This window comes from Aulonocara sp. 'chitande type north' Nkhata Bay, linkage group LG23 (assembly GCF_057382095.1).
Source record: "Aulonocara sp. 'chitande type north' Nkhata Bay isolate Kocher_YH1m ecotype deep benthic linkage group LG23, A_spYH_male_GT1.1, whole genome shotgun sequence".
In the NCBI taxonomy this organism is placed as follows: Eukaryota; Metazoa; Chordata; class Actinopteri; order Cichliformes; family Cichlidae; genus Aulonocara; species Aulonocara sp. 'chitande type north' Nkhata Bay.
This window is the reverse complement of record NC_141365.1, coordinates 10,139,905-10,157,381: the sequence shown is the minus strand read 5'-3', so window position 1 is coordinate 10,157,381 and position 17,477 is coordinate 10,139,905. Positions and strand designations below refer to the sequence as shown.

The following is a 17,477-nucleotide window of genomic DNA, read 5'->3' as shown; positions in this document are numbered from 1 at the left end:
ATTCATATGCTAAGAACATAGAGAAAGTTTAACTGATATCTTAGTGGTAAATATTTAAGCTGAAAGGTTAGTTTTAAAAGTATAATGAGCATTCCTTTCCCAGCTGGCTTTGTCAAAATTTCAGTTGGCACCAGCTGGCAGAGGTCACAAGGACCGGTGTGAGGGGTTTAATTTATACTGGCCTCAGAAAAAGCATACAATTGTACATGGAGATGATGCAAAGGCAGCAGTGGGTACTCTACCTGGGTAGCTGCAGCCATGACACCCACAGTGGGGAGTAATCGTCATTAGGCACCGGGCTCTTGATGCTGTCTGTAGGTGATGGCGTAAGACAAGGTGGCAATGTGCAATCTTGCACAAAGTCCTCTGGAGGACGCATCTCCAAAACCTTGAGCACAACAGGAGAGGAGGTGTTCTTCAAATTGGCCACGGCCTCACCTCGTGTTACCCCTGTCAAATCCATGCCATTCACATTTAACAAAATGTCACCTGCAGGGGAAGATATAGACAGCACAACTCAAGCTCTGCCTGGGGCTGATACCCTCATAACAGCTTAAAACAAGACGTGGGACACATCATCTGCCTATTTAATATTCATCAACCTCCACGCTAGAAGACAAAGAGATGGAAACTAAGCACCACCTGTGCTTTAAAAAGCCTCCTAGTGATGAAAGTGGTGCAAAGATAAATTGATAATCGCAGAGTCCATCTTGCTAGTAAGCAGCTCAAAGGACACATTTGCCCTGTGAGGATATGCAAATACAAATTAGCACTCCATTACAAAACGCAAACATGTTTCATAACCGTACAAAAGGAGGCAGCTGCTGCTGCTCTGTCCCTTATGAATACAATAATGTGCACCTTGAACCATGAATAGGACAACAGACTCAATTTACTTCTATTTTTATTAAGCCTTCATACTGTACTTCTTATCACCCATCTCAGCATTTCTCTCAATCCTCTCATAACCAGAGTTTAAGGCATTGAGATTGAGAGTAATGAAAGGCCTAATATGGTTCTATTTTAAGGTGAATATGCAGGAATCAGCATTTGGGGCTAAAAATCTTCCACTCTCCCTGCCTTCAGTAGCATTACAGGATTTTAAGGCTGCTGCTCTTCCATACAGCTATTGTGTGTCTCTTCATGTTCTGCTGGTTCGGTCTTGACGAATTTCATGTAGCAAAATAATTAGATACTTGACAAATTCTCTTCTGCATTGCAATTGGAGTTCAAGTCTCGAGCACTGCTATGCTAATGTTTGTTTGTGTTTTTGTTTAAATCTCTTAGAGCCAATTTGCGGAGCACTGAACCACAGCAGCACCAGAGTTTTCTGTTGCATGAATAACCTTCATAATGAAACATGAGCCTTAAATGTTCATCAATCACCCCATCTGTTCGTTACAAGTATTCATCACCAAACCCACATAAATACTGACAGAATTTTTATGCAATGAAACTCATGCTTAATCCACTATATGAGTAATTATTTGCACAGATTACAGACATCACATTTCTTCTGAAATACATGAGTAATATTCTAATGATTACATAATTAGATGACAACTCATTTTACCTTTGCGTATGGAGCCCTCTTGTCCCACCACTCCATCAGGGTCCACATTTGTAACGTAGATGGGGAGGTCCCACCCTCGGCTGGACATGCCGCCCGCCACTGTCATACCCAGAGAGTCATGCGGCTCCTTATTTAGACTTACTGTCTTCTCATAACATGCAGGCTTTTGACAAGAGTCCTTTACAGGAGACAGAAAGCAGACAGACAAATAGTTGAAGTAAAGAGTTTTTTGTAAAGTGACTGATTTTAAAAACAACCAAGGTTGTTTTTTATTCCTTCCCCTAATATCCCGTTTTCTTTTCCAACTGTGATGTTAATGGACATACCACACATTCAGAACTGATGCTGTCACTGTGGTGTTTTGAGTGTCCGCATGCACCGTCACTCCAAACATAATAATGACTTACACCAAGGGCATCTTAAATAAATTATATAATGTAATTAGATTTAGATGTAGTGCATTTGCATAATAATGAGGAGCGTTTTCTGTGAGACTTGCAATAATGGTAGAAGTCACATGAATGCCACCCATGCTGGGTTATGGGAACAAGAGCCCAATAACATAGACACAGTTAAAAGCTGATTGATGAATGACCTCGTCAGCATAATTGGTTAATGTATAATATATGGTGGTTATTATGGTAGAACATTAGGCAGCTCAAGTGCCTCCTCAGTCTTTGTCCATGTTGAATGCAGAGATTCATACACAGAGTCGTGATGTGTTATTTGATGTTTTGAACGAGGCATTGCATGGGATAAAGTGAATGAGGTTTTATTCATAGCAAGTGTGTGAGTCATATGAGGCAGAGTTGAATACTAATGAATAACACATGGACACACTGAGGTTGGTGGGATGTAGCTTGTCCTGCTTTGCTAATGTGCCACATTCACACGTTTTAGCTGCACTCACAACAAGAGATCACTTGACTGACCTTATGGCATGACAGTGCGAAAACTGAACACATTACCTGGCTTTCATATTAAAGCACTGTCAATTCTGTCTGTTTTTTCCCAGATTATTTGATGGCTTTTGATGAACAATAATGCTGTGTAATAAGCAGAGTTTGTTACCTCCCAGCACAGCGAGCTCACATAAGATATTTTGTCATCTCTGTTCTTTATGCTTAGCCAAGCAGCTAGCTATTTCGTGTGGTGATTAAAGAACAACCACCTGGAGTTCAAAAGAAGGATTTCTTCTGTGGCATGCCAGTTATTTTTACCAGGTTTGTTTTAGGCAAAATGCTGGATAGTTGTTAAATAGACTGGCTTATCAGTATGTACACAACTTAAAGAAGAATTTAGAAGCTGGTGCAATCAGTGTGACATGACCCACTGGTTAGTGGGCAATGTGCAATCTTGAAGCTTCTGGTTGAGCATTTTGCTCAATCCCATCTTGGTGTTTTTAAACCTGATGTGACAAGTAAAGCCTGAATAAGTAGCTTACAGACACTGCATACAGTGTTAACCTAAAGAACATCCTGATTTATCAACATTTTTTACACTACTGGAGTAATAAAACAAAAAGACTTGAAACTAGCACTTAAGATGTTAAACTTACCAGGAATGTATTTAGTGAGGTCATAGAACAAATGAGGTCATTTTCCTGTAAACTTCTATGCATTCGGATGAAAGTGAGGATATGGCCCCTGATGGCCGCATAATGAAGCAGAGTATTGTACTTCTCATGTCTTGGAATATGTCTTGGCCAAACCACACGAATCCCTACTATTATAAATTAAATCACTCAGGTATAACATATAAGCTGACACTGGGAAAAATATTACGATTCAGTTAATATTGTGCTGTCCTAACTGGACTATTACTGGTTTGTCAACACTGCCCTAGACCACTGAACAATGTCCCCAAAACTAAAGATTCATGAAGCAGCATTATCTCGCTAGATGTCACCTTTGGTTTGACAATGAATCATTTCTTATCAGTCACTTCTCAAGCAGCCGCATTAAAGATATAATCAAAGATATATAAAAATATATGCATTTACATGTTTTGATCCCGGTGACATTGAAAGAGGAGGAACTCTCCACAAGATACTGTACTGTATATGCAAAATATCCCCAAAGTAGAGATCTGTAAGGAAGTTTGTGATTATAGTGATAAAATATTGTGGCAAAGACAAAAAATATCGCAAACTTGCATTTTTTTTTTGTGCCAATTACATTCAAATTTGAAATCAGACAAATTCTACTTATAGCAGGAAGCCAAAACAATTGCCTCTTAAAAATCAAAGGGAATTGATCAACCTGAAATTATACCATGAATTTTCACCTTGGCTCTGTCGTAGAGCAAGATAAATTGCTATGTTCAAAAAAACAGTAAAGGTTGGGATGTCTTCTTTGTGGTGAAAAAAATAGGAGATCGATGGGGGTGCAACACAAAACAGCTTTCCTGCTGTACTGCTTGAATGACATACTCAGCTTTGACTGGAGAATAATACCTCCATGGATCATTTGCACCTGAAAGCGAATATTTATCACGGGAAGGGGAGTCGGGGGAACAAAGCTCCTCTGTGTATCAGTACCGTCCTTGTCTCTTGTGTGTGTATATATATGTGTCTGTATGAGCTTCTCACCAGCAGTGTTTGCTCTAGATCCACAGGGGAATATGGTGGGGGACCATCCATGCCCCACGGATCTTCTTGTATGAGGTCTGGAGTGGGCAGGCAGATCTGACGAGACACTATGAAATGGACGCGCTCTTCACTTGCCTAAAAAACAACCACAGAAAAATTTGACATGTGTTGCAGTTAAATGGGGAAATTAATTTTATTCTGAGTGAAATTTTCTGGATAGCTAATCTTCACTGCCACTTTGTCGTAACTCTTAGAACTATACTCCAGGCTGACCTACACGCATTCACACATATGCAAGCATACAGCCACACAGACTGGCTGGATACATCCCTCTCCCCATGCTCTCATTCCTTGGAGAGTTCCACGGGTCTTTCTAGCAAAGAGCTGAGTCCTGAATTAGCCAGTCCAGCTCATTATTGCCTTAATTGAACTAATTTAATTTCTATCCTGGCAGTTCTTAATCTCCGACAGAAAGTGCCTACTCTGAGAGGCCATCTTGGCTCCACAGAGACCCAGTAGAGCCAGTCAAACAACCCAGACAGGAACTTGGAGCCCAGAGACCCTGCACAGTCAGCCGCAGACACACTGCAATTAACCACTATTAACCAAAAACACACCATCGTTGACTGGCATCAACCAGGATACAGAGGCAGCCACATGGCCCAGTCCATCAGGGAGTAACCACAATTAAATACTATTAACTGCACTGAATGCAGACACAACAGCACAACACAATTAGCCTGAATCACCACAATTATCTTTAATACCTCAGGGACTCACATTAAGATCACAACACAGTTGTTTATGGTCTGTAACAACATGAAGGTGAATTTGTCACAACTGTGAACTTTCTATGTAATGCTAATGCATGCAGTCTTTCCTTGACTTGCTAACAGACCTGAATGAGTAGAGCAGCGTGCTCTGGTGCGCCATAACGTAGATCGTGCCCGTTGATGGCAAGCACGCGGTCACCAATGCACAGTTGCCCATCACGTGCAGCTAGTCCACCCTCCAGCAGGTGAAAGATATACACTCCATGCTCCTCTGGCCGCCTCACGAGCTTAATGCCCAGCTGTTCCTCTGGAGCACTTTTGTTCAGGACCACATGGATGCTATCATCTCTCAAGGGATGATGGGGTAGGCCGTGTGATGGGTGGCCCCCAGTGATGTGGCCATGTGGGTGGCCATGCGAATGCGAACGGTAGCGATGCCGCTGTTCTCTGAGCACGGTTAGCCGGAGGAGTTGGCACGGCTGTTTGAGGGTGGTCACAGCAAAGCAGTGGGGTACGTTGCTAATGTCAATGCCGTTTACCTGAAGGACAAGCGGAAATGTAATTTCACAGAGGACTTTTTTATCACTTCCAGCTGCTTTGTTAAACTCACTATACCTTGAGGATCATGTCCCCGGGAAGCAAGCGTCCATCCCGAGCAATGACACCTTCTCTGTAGATATCCTGGATTAGAATGCGAACTAAAGGGGTTTCATTGCCACCGACGATGCTAATGGCCAGTGGCTCTGAGGGATCCACCCGCGTGATCTTAATACTGGTAACTTCACCATCAGGGATCAGGTGATGGAGCTGAGGAAGAGCCACCACTGGGGAAGAAGGAAAAGGCTGTGTTAAGTTCTATTGTACAAAGATCAACAGCCAAAAAGACCCAGCCAAATAAAACAAGAGAGGAAATGGGAGAAAAGGAGAGCGCTGAGAAGGAAAAGACAAACACATCTAGGGAGATGGAGGTATACCGTAGTGTAGAGGTTCAGCAGTGGAGCCAGCTGTCTCTACTCCCTAAGGTTACTAAAACAAACTTGTAGAAGTCAAGAGGGAAAATTTGCTTGGCTGATTATCCTCTGTGATGTTTGTATCATTAGTCACATACATCTGTAGCAAGTATGCTTGGGAAAACCCTCAATTTCACATTTCCACAAAGTTATTACTAGGGTGGGGATGTAAGAAAAGTTGTAATACACACTAAATTTGTACACAGTCCAACTACTTTGATTCACAACAGATTTGTTCCCCTTGTTTTCACCTCAGTACTTGATCATCTGCAAAAAATAAAGGATTCGAGTATAATGCAGACCTCATTATGAGCCTCAGCATTTTTAATGAAAGAGTATGTCTCTTCTAGTTTTATGTCATTCTTTTGTGCAATCCTCCCACATACCCACTGTTGAATTTGTTGAATTTTACTAAATGGCAGAATGATTCATTCTGAACAGGACCATGTGGAAATGGGTGGGGGACATTATCTTGGCTGACAGCCTTGGCCAAAGTCTTTAAGAAGTTGAGTTTTTCATTTCATTTCTTATTCCTAAATGCACTGTTTCCCCTCGTATCTCTGTCTCTGTAGCCTCAGACACTTGTTCCACACTTCGCTGCACTTTTTCCAATACAAAGTCAATATTTTGTCTTTTTTGCAGCAGATTGCTTCAAGGGTGGAGAGCACATTAAGAGAGACTCACAGCCGTTATGTAATCCTCCTTTCTCTCCATCATTCACCTTTCAACCTCTGTCTTGCTTCATCTTGTCACATACTTTTTTTACCCACCCCAATGGGACTGTATGATGTGTTTGCTTATTTATTTGTTTTCATTTTATTTTACTCTGCATCCACTCTTCCTTACATTTCTCCAGGATGGAACTACGTCTACTTCACTTTTGCATCCTTCCCGTCTATCTTTGTCTCTCAGTGGCAGGCAATGAATATTTAATCTTTTCTCTCAGCCCCGTCAGTGATGGCCTCTGAGAATAATCTACTCCCAGATCATTCGTCATCCTTCATTCTTACGCAATCCCACGTTCCTTCGTCCAATCACACTGCAATTCTGCTTTAACGTTATACTCTATGGTTGGCTATATTTCCACCACAAGTGCCAGTCTGTAGAGATTACATTAAATATCACTACGGCACATTTTTTTTTACTGCATACATACATCTTATGGTTCTACCACGTCTAGAACACTGCTTTCCCAGGTGAATATATCATCAAGTTGGTAAGGAATGACAGGATATGGTAGAGTTGAATAGAAGGATGAGATAAAAAAGAAGAACAGGTAGTGGAGACAGAAGTAGGAACATCATCTGCTTTATCTTCAGCGACCTCTGGCCATCCCATCCCTCAGGCTACCATTCTCCCATGATCTGTCTGCACAAGCTTATGCAATCCACAGCTGAATTATTAAAGAAACATATACTACTGTTACACTGTGGGACCCAGCTGTGTCACCCTCCATATAAAGCTGAGGAAACAAGTATACACATTCAGGGAAACACAGAAACACAGATATAAAGGTTTTAATCCATACCTTCCTGTGGCACACTGGAATTTCTGGCATTGTCTCTTTCCTCAGATGTCTCATTGCTAACAGCGTTGCCACTCTTAGTCCTCCTCAAGACGCTGAAGGCCCTGTTCAACCTTCTGAAGGAGCGACTCCTCACTGAAGAGCGATCAAAATTTCTGACTGCAGGGGTGAAAGAGAGGCACTTTAAAGATGACCTCACCCTCAACATGCCCAGACATGTCTGAATCTCACTCACAGCCAATGGAAAGCTTTCTCAGAGCTGCACCAAAGACATTAAGCAATCTGTGATCCTGTTGCAATTACCTGTATAATGCAGGAAGACCTGTTTGAATAATACCCATAACCCTTAAATCTCTAAAGGATCTAAACAGTGCAAAGTGATATTACTAAAGAAGAGTGTCCAGTTTTGTTAGGGTTTTGGATTAGCTTCCCTTTTTTTGTGAAATGAACATAAGAATTACATTGTTCAAAGCACTGTGTATTGATCAGCACAGTGCTTTTCTGTGTTGTATCACTAGTTGTGTTTTTGACTCTTTCTAAAGTGAGCTTAACACTCCACCTTGCATACAAATGGTGGGTTAGCTTTGGAAGCCTCAATCCCTAACTCTGATTCAACACTGGATTAGGGGGACTGTGCTTGATATTTAAGGAACTTTTTGAAGCTTCCACACGCACTTCAAACTTGCAGCATGGAGGTTAGCATTCAGAAACTGAAATTTATTTTTGTAGTACAAACAATTAATGGAATTTCTTATATGAACCAAGTGGAATGTCATGGTTGTCCTGTAAAAGAGACCGTCTCTTCCTTCTACATTTCAGTGTGTCCATTTGGTATTTTTATTTCCGCTGTGGTCAGAGTGCATGCCTTATCAATGAGTTTCGAGAGACCACAAACTGCCTCTCAGGCTGAACAATGCTTTTTTTTCTTTTTTTTTGCACTGTTAAAATAGAGAGCTCAAAAAGAAAAAACGCATTCCAGCTGCAAATTTCACCATATTCAGGTAATGTGTGAGTCGAGGCTTTAAGAAAATACTACTACTCCCCCAAAGAAACAATGATATTAGCAAATAAAATACTGATACTCAAGTCAAGGTACCTCTTGTTATGAATCCAAGTGTAGCATATTAGAAACTGGAAGCAATACATTAATTAATCGTGCTTATATTTGTTTACAAGTAAAATTTTGGGGAAAACACTGGGGCCCCATTAATCTTTTTACTTTTTCTTATATAACAGAAAACTTTTCTTTTCCCTCTTTGGGCTATGTTTTTGGTTTTTTTGGCAAGTTTTAAAAAGTTCAAATCTTTTGAAATGCGTTCAGCTGATAGTCCTTTAATTAATAAACCAAATCCGTGCACAGTAAAGTTACATGGTTGCGTAACAACAGTAGTGGACTCTAGCGACTGGTACCAAAAGAGACCCTCCCAGAGAGGCTCTTGTCTGTACTTGTACTTTGCTTTTTAGGCTACAGGAGCTTCCATTGAAGACAGAAGCCCCAGCCCGGCTGCTCGGAGCACGGGACAGCAAGCTTCTGCAGTGCCCCTCCCTCCCTCTGCAGGCCCATGGAGATGTGAAGGCTCCTGACAGCCACATTATTCTTTAAAAGCGCGAGCCGCTTCTGGAGCTGACAGCTTGTTCAGCAGTAGTGGTGCTTGTGGTGGTGGCGGAGGGTGCTCAGTTGACCAGACCTAAAGTGCTGGTGCAGCGTCATTTGGTTTCCCCACTGCCTATGCGCTTACTTTAGCAGAGCAATGGACGGGCAGATAGGAACACTCGTGACTGCTTCCTGGTTTCACAGGTGGGAGAAATGAGGGAAGAGCTGCGATCACGTCATTGGGCATTAACACACACTTGCACAGGCTATATTTAACCTACCTCTCCTTCCATTTCTCCTTGACTGCATAATGTGCCTGCATCTCGGTGACTTTGTCTCTATGTGTTTCTCTGCTTTTTTCCACAGAGAGATTTTATAGATTGGTGAAACTGGTGTTATGTGTCATGTCATTTGCGGGTGTAAATATATGTATGAATACAGATCTTTGGTGCTTGGTTTTGACTGCAGACCGTGTAACTGTGACTGGAGATCTCTGTACTCTGTTGGTTTTCAGTCTGTCACTATGGCAAACAGACACCTTTTTAGCTCCTTCTCTTGCCAGATAACGTCATATGGCATTGAACATGAGCACACACAAACATCTATTCGCCCACTCACACTCACTCTTCTTTGTGCTACTCCGAGCAGCCAGGCTAGTCGTGCTGCCTGACTGACTATTATCCTCCATGCTGGGGTCAAAGGCAGGGTTGACCAGACCAGGTTCATCTGACAGGAGGGCCACAGCAGCAGAAGTGGGGCCATCATTGGGCAGGGTGGCAATGGTGAGTTCTGAGGTGCTGTCAGTGCATTCGCCCTCCTGCGAGCGTCGCTTTCTGTCTGCTGAGAGCCCATAGTGAGAGGCTCCTTTACACCTACACACACGAAAAACAAAATGTCAGTAGCAAACTCAAATTACAAAGTGGCTGCAATTATTACTAGACGTGTTCATAAATAGATGACATTGATGATGTTTTAAAACATGCTCCAACTCCCTAATAAACTGAATTCTGAAGCAGTCAGAGTGAAAGTCAACACATTTGCGTTAGCAGCCAATGAAAAGGTCAGACTCTCAAGACAAATGCAAGCAGATTTCAGCATGTCCTCCACCCTCAGGCTTTATTCATGCCGACCTATATCTTCTGCTCGGGGATGGCCTCACACAAAGGCTGCTTATCTGACCTTAACACTCAGACAGCACCTCTCTGAGATACCACACAGGCTGTACAATAAACCACAACAACATATGGTAAGGGAAGATACATTTTCTAGTGCTCGCATTTAGAATTCATCTGTCACCCCCTCTGAGGTTGGTCTAAAAATTTCATACTTACTCTCACAAAAAGAAAAAAATATATAAAAAGAGTTTTTGTACCATCTTTGTGACAGTATGTGCAATCACATGTAGGTTGGGTTTTCTGCTTTGAGTGTGAGCGTCCCTGACAGATGATTGAATACAAATGCAAGAAAGAGAGCGGGTAACTGACACAACATGTGAATATAAAACAGAAGTCGTTTGATAGTTGTTTTTCTCAAAAACAAATCTAATTCCTAAGTTCCAGCTGTCAACAACACAGCCGCAACACATTTCCACAGTCTGTCATACATAGACACACATACAATTATACACACATAATGCTACAAGCCACGAAAGGCTTTTCACACTGACAATATTAAATTGGGAATGTTTGTGTGTGAATTAAAGATATCCCTACAGAGCATGGTATTCTATTGCTGCAGAATTTTCTTCCATCTGAAAGTCATAAAGGCTTTGAGCTGATGCTTCATCAGACGCAGGAATAACTCTGGCTTGTCTCTCCGGCTGTCTCTGTGGAGCCATCAGCACAAACATTAACTGGGTTTTAATGAGCTGGATCAAACCCAGGCTTTGCTTCAACAGTAGCTCAGAAAAACAAGAGAAGCAGCACCCATTCTCCTGTGCTGTGGTCTGACAGGTAGGATATTAAACCAAAAAGGAGTTGTAAATGAAAGCAAAGTACAATCGTGGGCATCATAGCAGTTACAAAAAGAAACTAGATTACTCACTGAGCCAGGTAAGCCATCAGCCCCTTAAGGGCACCACATCACTGGAAGTGGTATTTTGTCTCTATAATAAATATGTCTCAGTGGGGCATGCTGCTTTCTGTTCATATTTGGCAAGGAAAATAACTGAATCCTGAAGTAGATTCTACTTCCGAGCTGTAGTCAGGTACAACATTACACAAAGCTGAAATGCCCATTGATCTTCTTCTGACCTCAGAAACGTGCTACTGCGTTACGTCGCATGTGTTTGCCTGTGTGTGGGCTGTGCCACGGTGTTATTCTTGTTCATTCAGTTAGTAAATTGAACGCTATCAAGCATGTCCATTCAGCAACATACCGCTTAACTGAGTGAAGTGGCTGAATAGAGTAATATTGCAATCAAGAGGAGAGGAGAGGGCAGCTCTGCAGTCTTGAGGGGCAGAAGCTTTCCTCACGTCACTCACTGTCAATTAGAAAACTTAAATCTAAATTCAGCTTGTGCACACTGCTCTGAAAGCAGAAACTCCCCACCTGTGCACGAATATACATGGAAACAATACATATATGCACATGGTACAAAGTGAACCTTTCTCTTAAATGCAACACAGAAACTGAAAATTGCAAAACAACTTGTGAACATAAGTGACAATTTTAGATGTCCTATCATTGTCACCTGATTATATAAACAGATTAGTATTTCTAAGACTCCAGAGTCCAGAAGCTCTTGTGAGATATTATGTGTTGCAAATAACCATGGAAAACCTTCTGGCCTTTATATTTTTACTGGCACCATTGAAGGGCAAAGCCATGCAGCACTAATCAGAGTGAGGAGAGCATTAGTCATCCTCCTGTATGTTAGTATTGCTTTAAAGACGGCATTGCTGGATTGACAGTTGATCAGTGGCTAATTTATTATTCAGATGGTGCTGGTTGAAATATCCCTTACCATAAGAAAACATTGCTAGGATCAGTGGTGAACTGACCAGTGTAACCATTTACATACTGTACTGAAGTACAACTTTTATGTATTTGTACTTTATGTATTTCTATCCTATGATATTGGTAGTTTCTTATTCGATTCCACTGTATTCTGGAGGCAAATCTTGTACTTTAAACTCCGCTAGATGAATTTCATGGCCATAGTTATCATTAAATGCAAATTTAGATTAGAAATATAAAATATAATCACACTTGCAAATGATACAATATTATTATAGATTAAGCTACTCAGCAGTATATAAAGTAACTACGGTTATTTCCAGCTGAAGCATTAACCTTACATGAATTAATGAATGAGTGATCCAGGAATTTAATGAACCCTATATAACAGTGAAATTGGACATTTTGCATTACCAATAACTATGCTTTGATATTAATTAAATGGTATTTTGACTTTTCCTTTGAACTTTTTAATACTGTAGCATTACTGCTTTTTGTTTTGAGAGATCTCAGATATTCTTTTCAACAGTGTACAAAACAGCTTAATCAAAAATGTTTTTAGATTTTAACGCAGTACAACTTTTCCTGTAATGCTATTTGTATTAAGGCACTGGGCGCTGGACAACAGCCTGAAAATCGTGCTCGATATTTTCTAAGCCAATTTGCAACACTGGATTTATTCCTGATAGAATTTTCTGGCTTCCCATGGTTCCCTCTTAACTACTTCTTGGTCCCCTGTCTGCCATCACACAGAAAAAATAAATACATCCTGGAATCACTCAGCCTGCAAAAAAGACGGGGTTGTTTGGATGCAAGAATCAGTATCATGGCGTTAGATTCTCAGTTAACATCGATGCATCATGCATTAGTCATACAGAAAACTACTTAAAAGGATGAAAGAAGAAGACTTTTAGTTAGGCCTTAATTTTCGTAATATTATAGTAGGTATGTTAATGCAGCTCTGGCTATTTCTGTAAAACAATGTCCTTTTTTATTTCAAGTGTTTCTGACTTACATGTGTGACTGCTTTTCTCCACACACCCACACACTGATTTCACAGGTATTTTACTGTGTATAAGTAGTGGTCATGGCGGATATATGGAGTTCAATACTTAGACAACATTCTCCTGTTTTAGCATGAGTAGTGGAAAACGGAAAACCAAAGTCAGCCTGTGGAAACGTGCAAATACTATTGAATACGGGTTCATTCAGTTTTTACAGACCACCCAAAACTTGGAAAAAATGTCAGAAAAAAATTAACGAATGCCGTCTACACACCAGCTTTGAATGTGTGCGTTGCCAACAGATCACCTAAGATCTCGAAGGCTTCATTTCTTGCGCTGTGATGGGTCTCAGATAAAGACGTGACAGAAATATATCGAGACCCCTTACACTTTGAAACTTATAGGCGTCATAATACAAAGTCTGTGAGATAGCAGCATAGCGCTATTGTTTAGTTCAGGACCAGTTTATTAAAGGCTTTGTCTTCTGTTAATTAAAACCTCCTCTCTTTTCTTTAGGGAATAGGAGTTGCCTTAAAACCATAGCCGTATCTCTGCTGCTTAGAGTTTTAATGTCTGTCTTTTAATGCTAAGTCCAGAATCTGCACTACATGAGGTTGAAGGCAGGGAAGCATGATAGAAAGCCCTTGTCTCTCTCACCAGGGTGGTCCTGCAACCTTAGAGCCAAAGAAAATGAGCCAATTAAGTCTGTACACTGGAGAGGTGAAGTGCTTGCATATCCACAGAGAAATACACAAACAGCATACACTTCTCTTTATTTCCATTTTTTTTTTTTTTTTTTACATAATATCATGAAACATATCCTTTTATTTTAAAAATGGGACTTTGAGTGCTTATGCAAAGCTGTTTTTCAGCATCATGTTTCAGGAGATGATCACTCAGCTTAGAGGATGCTCATTAGCACTGCAGTATACTTGTCCTGGTCAGCCTCAGTTATCACATCATCTCTCTAAACCCCAGGATCTGTGACAAGATAAAGAGCGAAGACACCAAAATACCTTAGCGCTCAGCCCCTCCTGCTCCCTTTTATGCAACTACCCTCCCCTCCTTTTTCCCGCACTCTTTCCAGAGCAATAACAATTACCCATGATGCTTTCGGAGACACGCTGATCGTGCCCAAGCGCCCTGGCTGTTCATGTGATGTGAAATAAACACCAGCTCACAACTCATCAAAGCCCTTGAGATTCTCCAATCCTCTTTAGGGGTGAGTGGATTATCCTTTCTAACCCAAATACTCTCTCCGCTCCCTGACTGCCACGGACAGTCATGTTGGGCCACAGTCCGCATACAACGCAAATTACCTCTGATAAGGTGACAATTCCAGGTCAGACAGTCAGCTACAGCAACTGGGCTCAGCGCATACTTTCAAATGTAGGTAACAGATTATAATGATACATGCAGTTTGGAATCTAAAGCACTGTTTAAACACAAACTCACACTTTAAGTCTGTGGTGACACAGCCTCTGTTGACCTGCCTGTGAACTACAGTTTGACTGGCGTTGCATGACTAATGTGCCTTTCTTCTAATTCTTTTATTAATGTTAAGTGCAGCGGCAGGTAGTTGTTCTTGATGAGTGCTGGCTCCTATTGCCAACTTTCAGATGGGTTTGAAAATATAACAAAGACATATAACGTGTGAGAACCCAGGAGAAATAAGCAGACGCTACACTGTGAGCCCGGAAGTAGACTGCACATGTGTGCGTATGTATATGTGTGTACAGAAGGTTTTACTGTGATATGTAAACAGTATATATACAGTTTCATAGTCATTTTATGGCTTAAAATGCTCCTGTCTGCCACACTGTAAACACAAAAATAACCAAATGATTGCACAAAAAGGCAAAAGCAATATTTGTTTTTGCTGTTTTGCGCCATTGGTATGTAAGGTATGTGCTCAAGAATGTTTGGCCACCCTCCTTATTGCGCTGGTCAAGTGGATCTATTAGGCTCTTTTCCCACTCCATAATTTTAGTCTTGGACTTCACTGACACTTCACTGTCTGAAACAAGCCATATTAGCTCCTTTCTCCCTCAATTCTAATTGGCTGCTTCTGGTAAAGAGGAGGTTTGAGGCTGAAGAGGTAGGTGGGGCTTCTGTATTTGAAAACAGAATTGTGGATGTGGATGGGATGATGTTAGTTTTATCTGCTCTCTTTGACATTATGCAGGTATATATATATATATATATATATATATATACATACATATATATATATATTAAAAACAGAGCATTTAGGGCAGTCCAAAACCTGAGCTTTAAACCCTGGCCATGTTCAGTAAGAACATTCATCACTGTAACAGTATGTATGTGCCAAAAAATAAGGATTCAAAATTATAATCAGAAAATCAATCATGGAAATCCAGCAATTATGCATAGACTCTGGGCTTGGTGTACATCCAATCTAGCTGATAGAGGGAGTGAAAGCTGTCTATCTCTAACAGCTCTTGGCTGAGTCCCAAGCATAACTTGTTTTAGAACAGTCTGAGCTGAAATAAAAACACAAGGCTCTGGGGAAGCACCTGTGGTCACAACACACATAGACACACAAAAAACGGCTGCACAAGAATGCTAGCGCAGTATCAGTAGGAGTGGCCGCCAGTAATTGAATTTGTGTTGATAAAACCTTGATGCAGAGTTGCTTCCTTGATTAGTGTAGTGAATCAATCACACATAAGGTGTGCATGCCAGATACATAAAGTTTGATTTGGGGGGAATGGACAGAGTGATGCATAGATGCATAGATCAAGTGAAGAGAGAGTGACATAAAGACAGAGTAATCCAGTTAATGATGAACTAGAAGAGTATTAATCAGAGGATGTGCTGGTGTGTTGATTGGATCCGCCTGCTGTGAGGGGTAATCCCATCTGCCGCATGAGGAGGGGATGAGGCCAAACCTAGAAGGGGCCACGTCTCCCGTGTGAGGACAGTTGGGATAAGCTTGTTTCTAAAGACGGATCTGCTAAATTGAAGTAGGAGGTGAGCTTCTGTTGGGCGTGACTTCTTACCGCATTTAAAGATAAGTGGGTGTTGAAAACAAAAGGGAAAGCATACAGTAACCGATAAATCCTGTCTTTCTGTTTGAACTGTCTATTGTGCTCCTGTGCAGTGAGCAGTGGCTCCGCAGGTTTGGCAAGCTTAATGCATCTGAGTGTTCACAAGCGCAGATGAGAAGCCAGCACAGTGTCAGTCGAGTCAGCCTGTTACAACAGCCCGAACTCTGAGTCATGGTTTTTGACCAAATCAATATGTGTGATTATCAGTCGAGCCACGACCCCATGATCAGGCTTGAAGAATATTTATGCAGCATTTACTGTGTCAGTGTCTGGTTTCAACCAGGAGAGCAATCACATACTCTTTTTGTCAACACAGAAGAAGAGTTAAAGTAGTACTAAAACTGATTTATTCTCTGCTGTGTGTGGCTGAGCTGGATCTCAGCTTACTAACAGTGTTGGTCAAGTTACTTGAAAAAAGTAATCAGTAACTAATTACTGATTACTCCCCCCAAAAAGTAATCCCGTTACTTTACTGATTACTTATTTTCAAAAGTAATTAATTACTTAGTTACTTAGTTACTTTTTAAAAACACGATTTACAACCTGAAGAGGTGATAAAGTGATAGATCTTTCAGCCCAATTCTACTTTTTCTACATAATCCATCATACAAAATGTAATCAAATGGAAAAGTCTCTTTTTTTAACTTGTTTTATCAGTTTTAATCTTTTAACTTTATGCATCAAGCAAAACATTTAATTATATGCAACATTCTCTGACTTGAATAAATTAGTTTAACATTTAAACCTATTTTCTACACATTCCAGCACATAAAATAAAATATTTTTTGTGTTTTCACTCACTCTTTCAAACAGATGCAAGTAAAACACAGCAGAAAATAAATAAAGTCAAAGACTCAGCGGTCCTTTTGCTCTATTTTCACCTGTAAAGCAGGAGCAGGGTAGGCGGAGGGTTACCCTGGTGTAGGTGTGCTGCGGTCAGTTGAAGAATCCGCGCGAGTGTCTCTGTGAGTTTCCCATCACGTCGTAGCTACTCGGTGCTTGCTCGGAAGTTTAGGGGGTTTTTTCGCTGTAAAAAGAAGTTTTCTTCCCACGCACGATGGACGCTAATGTTTTTGTCACTTTTTATGGAATCAAACTCAAAGTAAGGTCAGTACTTCCACGCTTTAAACGCTGCACGCTCATACTCTCTCCCGCACTCGATATATTATCCATTGTTGATCTGCACACAGCTGCTGTCACCAACGTTGCACTTGCTTACGTCACTGTCATGAGACATTCTCGCAAAAAAAAATCTCGGTTTTAGTAACGCAGTAACGCAGCGTTCCTACGGGAAAGTAACGGTAATCTAATTACCGATTTTGCAATAGTAATCCCTTACTTTACTCGTTACTTGAAAAAAGTAATCAGATTACAGTAAC

General features: G+C 41.0%; 1 protein-coding gene across 4 annotated transcripts in view; it reads right to left on the bottom strand.

The window, feature by feature from the left end:
* lnx1 (ligand of numb-protein X 1) overlaps positions 1 to 17,477 on the bottom strand; it is a 36,547-nt gene that overhangs the window by 2,238 nt on the left and 16,832 nt on the right. For 2 of the 4 annotated variants that reach the window (XM_086284087.1, XM_086284090.1), the window contains 7 exons: positions 9,684 to 9,937; positions 7,475 to 7,630; positions 5,552 to 5,760; positions 5,062 to 5,475; positions 4,164 to 4,298; positions 1,574 to 1,751; positions 243 to 489 (listed from right to left, as the gene is read on the bottom strand). In XM_086284087.1, the coding sequence (XP_086140213.1) occupies positions 243 to 489; positions 1,574 to 1,751; positions 4,164 to 4,298; positions 5,062 to 5,475; positions 5,552 to 5,760; positions 7,475 to 7,630; positions 9,684 to 9,937 (1,593 nt within the window). The remainder of the gene's footprint in view (positions 1 to 242; positions 490 to 1,573; positions 1,752 to 4,163; positions 4,299 to 5,061; positions 5,476 to 5,551; positions 5,761 to 7,474; positions 7,631 to 9,683; positions 9,938 to 17,477) is intronic. The other 2 variants (XM_086284089.1, XM_086284088.1) reach the window with 2 other exon arrangements.